Source organism: Electrona antarctica (assembly GCF_951216825.1).
Source record: "Electrona antarctica genome assembly, chromosome: 3".
NCBI classification, from domain to species: domain Eukaryota; kingdom Metazoa; phylum Chordata; class Actinopteri; order Myctophiformes; family Myctophidae; genus Electrona; species Electrona antarctica.
Genome location: NC_136808.1, coordinates 19,964,481 through 19,973,463, shown reverse-complemented (window position 1 = coordinate 19,973,463; position 8,983 = coordinate 19,964,481). Strand labels below are relative to the sequence as shown.

Sequence of the window (8,983 nt, the reverse complement as noted above, 5' to 3'; positions counted from 1 at the left end):
TTTTTAAACAAACAAACAATCACGCTGTGTGAAAGACCCCGAAACTAGCGATTGAAAACATAGCGTCTTTATGAAAAGGTTTACTGAAGAAAAAAACAAAGTGTAAAGTCGAGTTGTGTTCCCATCATCGACTTTGACGGAATTAAAGTGTTTTGCCTGCAGCCAGCAGGAGGGTAATTAGCAGCACCTGCTGGGCCATTAATGAGAACTACATTCACGCTGGTGTGAAGGGACCCTATTCTCTACAGTCTATGGAAGGGACGAAGGGAACCGTGACCCATTCGTTTTGAAGATACTTTTTCTGCTAATTCAAATCATCTTGGAATTTCCTGTCTCGAATGAAACCAGAAAACAAATGATATTGGCTGGAAGGGCAGCGAGGGGGCGGGTCTACTCAGTAGAGTCAATATAGAAGCTCTAGAAGCATTACCTGATCTACATAATTACATAATCTAACAAAAACATGTCATGATAATCTAAACTAGCGACTGAAAGCATAAAGTAGTATAAGTACTCATGACAATGATTACTATGGTAATTAAATGAAGTCTGGTCAAATCCTACATTGTAATCAACGACGTCATAACTCCTGCAGTCTGCAGGGGGGAAATGGCGAGCCCTGCTGGCCATTAATGACAACTGCAGTCCTGAATAGCACTTTTTAACGCAAAAAGGGGCAAGCCCAAAACTAACACTTAATGAAGAAAGGGGCTATCCCAATAGCAATGCAGGAGAAAATGCAGAGAGGGTACATGACCAGCACTGCTTCCAGAAGACCGAGAGAAACCATTCCTTCTACCTCTGCCACTCTTGTTGTCTCTCTAGGTATGTCTCTACTTATCTCTCACTGTCTGATTGTAGATATCTCTGTATGTGTGTGGCTGTATAAATGTACAAATGAATGTGTGTTACAGAACTTATCTCAGTATAAAGTGAATTTATTGTTAGATATCAGAGTCTGAAGGTTTTATGTAGGCTGTTCTTGTGACATCACCCAAACAGAAACCGTTGCCTAGCTACGCTGCCATTTATAGGTGGTGTCTTTCGATCAGAGATGCCCGCCCCCGATTCCCATTCGTCAATGGAACAATAAATTACTATGACGACACCATAGGGTTGCTAGTGGGTGCAGCAGATCAACTCATCAAAGGCACCACTCACTTGACTCTGGGGTGTGATTTTTGCCTCCAAGGAATGATGTCATGTGGCACAGTAGCAGCCTAGTCTATGGACTTTTATGCCCTCCAAAAAACAGGACTTCAGTCGTGACGGCATGTGGCAGCCGAGTCTATTTCAATGTTTGCTTTAAGCAGTGATGTCATGTGGCAGCCACAGAGGGCGCCCATCACTTCACGTGAGTAACTTTGGGCTTGCTTGTCTGTAGTGTAAAGTCTCTTGTGAATATTGGTACTAGTTGCGGGGGTGCAGTTTTTGGGGGGGCTTGTTTCTAAAGTGTGTCTGAATTTGAAGGAGGTTGTGTTGTTGTGATCCGTCTTCTAGTGTGCTGGTGGAGTAGCCAGTGCCTGTCACTTCTCACTGTCAACCTTCAGCGCTGGCTAGCAGAATATCACTTCTCACTGTCAACCTTCAGCGCTGGCTAGCAGAATATCACTTCTCACTGTCAACCTTCACCACTAGCCAGAATGTCACTTCTCAGTGTCAACCCTCACCACTAGCAGAACGTCACTTCTCACTGTCAACCCTCACCACTAGCAGAACGTCACTTCTCACTGTCAACCCTCACCACTAGCAGAATGTCACTTCTCACTCTCAACCCTCACCACTAGCCAGAATGTCACTTCTCAGTGTCAACCCTCACCACTAGCAGAACGTCACTTCTCACTGTCAACCCTCACCACTAGCAGAACGTCACTTCTCACTGTCAACCCTCACCACTAGCAGAACGTCACTTCTCACTGTCAACCCTCACCACTAGCAGAATGTCACTTCTCACTGTCAACCCTCACCACTAGCAGAACGTCACTTCTCACTGTCAACCCTCACCACTAGCAAAACGTCACTTCTCACTGTCAACCCTCACCACTAGCAGAACATCACTTCTCACTGTCAACCCTCACCACTAGCCAGAATGTCACTTCTCACTGTCAACCCTCACCACTAGCAGAACGTCACTTCTCACTGTCAACCCCCACCACTAGCCAGAATGTCACTTCTCAGTGTCAACCCTCACCACTAGCAGAACATCACTTCTCACTGTCAACCCTCACCACTAGCAGAACATCACTTCTCAGTGTCAACCCTCACCACTAGCAGAATGTCACTTCTCAGTGTCAACCCTCACCACTAGCAGAATGTCACTTCTCAGTGTCAACCCTCACCACTAGCAGAATGTCACTTCTCACTGTCAACCCTCACCACTAGCAGAACGTCACTTCTCACTGTCAACCCTCACCACTAGCAGAACGTCACTTCTCACTGTCAACCCTCACCACTAGCAGAACGTCACTTCTCACTGTCAACCCTCACCACTAGCCAGAATATCACTTCTCAGTGTCAACCCTCACCACTAGCAGAATGTCACTTCTCAGTGTCAACCCTCACCACTAGCAGAATGTCACTTCTCACTGTCAACCCTCACCACTAGCAGAATGTCACTTCTCAGTTCCTCTCAGCCGGGGCGCTCTTATCATTATACATCATCATGTTGTAAAATAGACATGTTGTAGCTCAGACACTATGACTTAAATTTCTCCATTCATTGTCAATTGGAATTTAATGTTTGTGTAGGACGAAGTTTCCTATATATTCACTAAAAGCTGAATATAGGAGGTGCTGCTAGCACCCCTCAAGTGAGGGGCACTCTTCATCTCATCATACATCATCACACATCACATTCCGTGCTCAGCCAATCAAATCATCACAAAAGTCGTTCCGGCCACTTTTGGCGTCTTTACTTTTCTGCCCTCATTTTTAGCTTCAATATGTACTTTGCTCAGCCAATCAAATCCTCGCTATGGGGTGATCAGCCACACACAAACCCAGAAAGCTGGGCACGCCCCTCAAGAAATGCAAGCGCGTTTTAGGGGACGAAAATAGGGCCGTAATATAGTCTTAAAGCAGTTATAACATGAATTTTAAAACAGTTTTTAATATTTAATATCATATTGTCTATGTCCCTCAAACGTATTTCTAATGGTTTGAGTGAGAGACCGACTGGTGGCCGAATGAGCCATATAGAAACTTTTATCATTTGTGACCAGATTTGACTGAGAGCCTGCCATTGCACAAACTCCAGCTTTTCACCAGAGAAAAACCTTTTTTCCCCAAAATGAGTTAATAGCACAGGCAGACTCGTAGTGAACCTTTCAAGCCTGTTTTCTCAACTCGCTGTTTTCTGCAAGACATTACTCTATAAGTCAGATCTCCAAAATTGGTGGGTCAAACTGAACAACCAATATGTCAATTTGAAGCTATGATTCCCTAAAACTAAACTAAACTAAATCCTAAAAATAACAATTTAACGAAAAGAAAAGAAACCAAATCAAATCAATATAACTTCCTTTAAAATATCATTCAGACAATTTTGCAATATAGACAAAATGGGAAATAGCTCAGAGGTTCATTAGGTTAACGTGCTGAGACGTCAGGGGGAAAAACCAGCCTGGTGCTTCTGGTCATTCGTCTACTTCTTGTACTGCAACACACAAATAGCTCACACCAGTTCAACTGTTCCACATGACGATTCTGGGGACAGGTGAATAGCCAAGGTACTGCGTAGATGGGTTACTTACAGACGAAGGCATGTTTGACCCTGCCTCCCTTCTGAACACGGCGTGCAGTACCCGCTCCTCCTTCCAGCTCTCTCGTCTCTCCAAAGGTCGTCTCCGTCTGGGTTAGTCTTCTCCTGGTCTCGATCACTGGATTCTCCTCACAGCGATGCCTGTCACAGAATGACTTGTCACTTATCTATCTTCACTAGTTTCACTCACTAACTTCACTACACGGTCACGCTCGAGTTGTCCTGGTTCCAACTCGAAGGGATGGCGTGGAAACCGTCTGTCAACCCCCGTCTCACTGGCACAGTCCTCGGCAGTGTTCACTCGCACAGAGCCTCTCCCACACACAACCTCTCTGCCTACTGTCTGTCTGTCAGAATTTAGAAGGCATTTGTAGATTCGTCCTCAGGTCTAAATGGGTTAAGACTGGTCGCTTGTCCATTCAAACTTCCATAGGCCCGCCAGAAGTGAGAACCGGCACTCATCAGCGGTAGAGGACGTTCAAGAACACAAATGTTAAACAACACACGTACAACACATCTACATAATCAGACGGTAACAGTACATGAGACAACATATTACCGAATTAAGGTAAATCATACGAAATGATTATGAATCACAAAAGACAATAAAGATAAGGGAATAAACAAAAAAAAGAAAAACATCCTCTTGACACCTGTCACGTGTGTGTGTGTGTGTGTGTGTGTGTGTGTGTGTGTGTGTGTGTGTGTGTGTGTGTGTGTGTGTGTGTGTGTGTGTGTGTGTGTGTGTGTGTGTGTGTGTGTGTGTGCTTACTGTAGGCTATATCTTACCTCTGTTTGGTCTACACTGTAGACCAAACACACACACACACACACACACATCACATGCACACATGGGCTGTGCGTGGGAGTAAAGATGGGCGGCCCGTATCTTAGCAACAGCACGTTAACTGTGGAGAATGATACACACACGCACGCACACACACACACAAGCAGTAGTCTTTCTCTCGCCCTCTCTCCTCTCTCTCTGTCTGTCTCTCTCTCTGTCTGTCTCTCTCTCTCTCACTTGTTCTAGAAGGTGTTTGCAGTGTGAATTGCATGGATGGATGGATGGATGAGAGAGAGAGGGAGGGAGGGAGGGAGAGAGAGAGACAGAGGGGAGGGAAATAGAGGGAGAGAGAGAGAGAAGATTGAATGTGTTAAAACCACTGCTATTTATCCCACATCATTAAATGTTGATAATAAAGGTCTATCTCTTTTTCTTTTTAGTGGTAAATTGTTATGGAAGGCAAAATCTGTAAAAAATGTGGGTATTGTTTTAACATCCTTTGGTCGACCCATTCCTGCAGGGACATGTGAGAATGGTCTATGGGGGAAAAAAAGGAAAAATAATTCTGGCGGCATCTGGCCAGCCAATGGGATGAGCCCCTTCAGTCAGTAACACTGGACCCACACACACACACACACACACACACACACGTCTCACACACACACTCCATTGACCTTGACAAAAGACAATATATACTCCCTGTACTCTCCCTCTGATACTCCTGATGATAGATTGTATCATGGTTAAATAAAAGATAATAACATAAGTTGACAAATGAATTCATGAAAAAGTATATTATTTTTTTATTGGATGATGTACGACAACAAGACACTTCACACGTGACGGGTGTGATTTTTGTCTTACACAAACATTAGATTCCCATTGACAATGAATAGAGCATTTTACGTCATAGTGACTGAGCATATACTGTATATGTCATGATGATGTACGATGATAAGAGCGCCCCTCCGTTCATCACCGTATCTGTGGCTGCAATGGCCACCTTGGCAGCCATCTTGTTTATCAAAATACATTGATACCAATCAAATTGGAGTGGCGGACTCTGCTTGTGCACAAGTAGGCCATACACGTGATGTCATTAAAATGCTGTACCACCGGGAAAAAAATCACCATACACCACCTGCATCACAAAGTGAACGATTCTTCTGAAATGTTTGATTAATCTGCTGCAGTAAAGCAGGAAATTACATTTTAATTATGTTTTCAATGTCACCTCCCCCACATCAGTTTTTGTCTCTCAATGTATTTATACTCTCTCTCTCTCTCTCTCTCTCTCTCTCTCTCTCTCTCTCTCGCTCGCTCTCTCTCTCTCTCTCTCTCGCTAGTCTTTTCACAGATGTTATTGGTAACCCAATTAATTCTGAAGAGTTGACACAATTCCGCAATTTGCCAATTAGCAGTGTTTTTATGACATTCAGTTTGAGATGGTGCGCAAACACACACTCACGCGCACACACACACACACACACACACACACACACACTCATCCACACAAACTGTTTGTCTTTCTCGCCTGTCAGATTTTGCACACTAAGGTTAATTGGCTAGTCCAGAGAGAGAGAGGCGCCCGTTTTTCCGGTGCAGGGAAAACAGGGCGAAACTAATTAGCGGCGATCGACGGACCCATTGGCCTTCTGTTTGTCATCATCGTCGTGTATTTTAGGTGGAGGGGGAATCAATATCTATTTATTGCATATATGAGGGGTTGGAAATCATCTCGGTTGCGTGGTTCATGTAACGCGTGTGTCACTATGCAGGCCGTAGACTCCAATGCGCCATTGGACTGGCCCCATGAAGTGAACGGAGTTGGCGTATATCGGCAAAGTGGTGACGATTTTGACATCAAAGCAAACAGGCTGGTGGTCTTGCGCAAGAATGTGTTCTTTCATAGAAATGGGTATTGTACTGTAAATATGACAGTTGCATGGATGCAAAGTAGTGTGTGATGTCTGGACAGGTGTTGTGCATGCTGAGATGTGTGCAAACGGTGTGGTTTGGTAGGAGAAGGCGGACAAGTAAGGGGTGTTGCTCTGGCTATTAGTGTGGCAGGATAATGAATAGTGTAAGATAATATAATATGGTAACAATGTTGTCAGATAATATATAATAATGTATAAGAATATTAAGATATAAGATAGTGTAGTGGTGTAATATAATATGGTCGCAGTCCATGGTCGTGCATGCTCTGTGAGGAGCATGCAACCCGGGCCTCCCACTCGCCAGACCAACGCGCAACCTGTCATGTCAATAGGGCTGAGCCCGATAGGCAGGGCTGTTGCGGGCTGGGTCTTGGCTGGGGGCTACACATGCACTGGTGTTCTATTAGGTTTGTAGGGATTCTTTGAGATATAGTGAGCTTCATAGGTTAGGAGGAGGATTTTTAACTCTATTCTGTATTTAACCGGGAGCCAGCGCAGAGAGGCCAGTGAAGGAGTGAAGGTGATATGGTCTCTTCTTCTCGTTCCTGTCAGCACGTACGCGCCGCAACGTTTTGAACTAGCTGTGGCTTTTTAGAGACTTACTTGGGCAGCCTGATAATAGCGTGTTAAAGTAGTCCAGCCTAGAGGTAACAAATGCGTGAAGTTTTTCTGCATAATCTTGGGACAGAATGTGCCTAACTTTTGAAATAATATTACGCAGGTGAAAAAAGGCGGTCTATGAGATTTGTGTGATGTGGGATTTAAAGGACATATCTTGGTCAACGGTACCTCCCAGATTCTTTACAGTGGCTTTGGAGGCCACGGTAATGCCATCTACTAGGGTAAAATTGTCATCAACTAGTTTGTCTCTATAAGGGGCTTAGGGCCAATTACGATAACTTCCATTTTATTCGAGTTGAGGAGTAGGTAATTCCGGGTCATCCAACTCTTTATGTCTTTAAGACATGCTTGAAGTTTGACTAGTTGATCCGTTTCATCTGGCTTCATCGTTAGATATAATTGAGTGTCATCCGCATAACAATGGAAATGTAGAGTGTCCACTGATGATGTTACCCAAAGGGAGCATATACAGAAAAATGTATTGGTCCATGCACAGAGCCTTGTGGGACTGCATATTTGACCTTTTCACGTATTGAGGATTTATCATTAACATTTACAAACTGAAATCTGTCAGACAGATAGGACTCGAACCAATTCAGTGCGGAACCTTGATGCCAACCATGGGTGCTCTAGTCTCTGTAGAAAAATGTGGTGGTCAATAGTGTCAAATGCAGCACTAAGGTCCAACATGAGGTCATTTGCAACTCTCGGCAATGCCGTCTCAGTGCTATGGTTTGCTCTGAATCCTAACTGAAAGCCTTCGAATAAATTGTTGTTATGTAAAAAGTCACATAACTGTTTGGCGACTGCTTTCTCAAGGATCTTGGAGAGAAGGTTTGATATGGGTCTATAGTTAGCTAAAATGCCTGAATCAAGAGTAGGCTTTTTGAGGAGAGGTTTAATTATACCTTAAAGGATTGAGGCACGTATCCTGTCACCAGGGACATAATATATTGAGCAGGGATGCACCAAACGGGGTCATGCAGGACCTCTTTGAGTAATCTAGTTGGGACTGGATCCAGGGGACATGTCGTTGATTTAGAAGATATAATCATTGAAGTGAAATCAGAGAGCTCGATTGAGGAAAAACTGTTCATATATACATTATGTTGTGCGGCCACCACATCTGAGGGCAGTCCAGTAGGAGCCGAGAATAGTAGGTTATCAATTTGATCTCTGATAGTTTAGATTTGTCCATTACAGAAACTCATGAAATCGCTGCTACTGAGAATTATAGGGATATGTGGATCAGTAGATTCATGACTTTTTGTTTGTCAGTTTGGCTAGAGTATCAAAAAAGCAGAAAGGACTCCTTGTCTGAATGTGGCCCTTGGAGAGTATGCGGTATGGACAGTTTGTCGCTGTTCCTTGATGATGTATATGAGATTTCAAGTACAACAGAGAGAGTCAACAGAGAGAGTCAAATAAAGTAGTTCCATTGGTACGCAGGCTGTTTGCCAAGCAGCAGACGCTGTGCTGCTGGGACGAATCGAATGCTGTCCAAGAAAAGCCAGCAGGGACGAGAAGGGATTTAGTCAAGTGCCCGTTTAAATATGAGCTCATTTCAATATGAGCTAGGAAGCCAGTGTGGAATGTGAATGAGATTAGACAGGAGAGGAGGGGAGGAGAGGAGAGGATGAATTTCAATTTGTAAAGAATCTACTATTGTCTCTCTCTCTCTCTCTCTCTCTCTCTCTCTCTCTCTCTCTCTCCCCCTCGCTCTCTCTCTTTCTAACTTGGCACAGTAAACCCCAGTAGTATAACACACTCTATTGTGCCGCACGCACAAATTGCACATGCACACGCAGGCACGCAAGTGCAAGCGCACACACACACACGCACACACACACACGCACACACACACACACACACACA

General features: G+C 44.2%; 1 protein-coding gene across 1 annotated transcript in view; it reads left to right on the top strand.

The window, feature by feature from the left end:
- Positions 1–737: 737 nt before the first annotated feature.
- Positions 738–8,983, top strand: part of c1qtnf4 (C1q and TNF related 4) — a gene marked incomplete at both ends in the record, with an annotated part of 29,915 nt that continues 21,669 nt past the window's right edge. The window contains one exon of the mRNA XM_079496233.1: positions 738–825. Within this exon, the coding sequence (XP_079352359.1) occupies positions 738–825 (88 nt within the window). The remainder of the gene's footprint in view (positions 826–8,983) is intronic.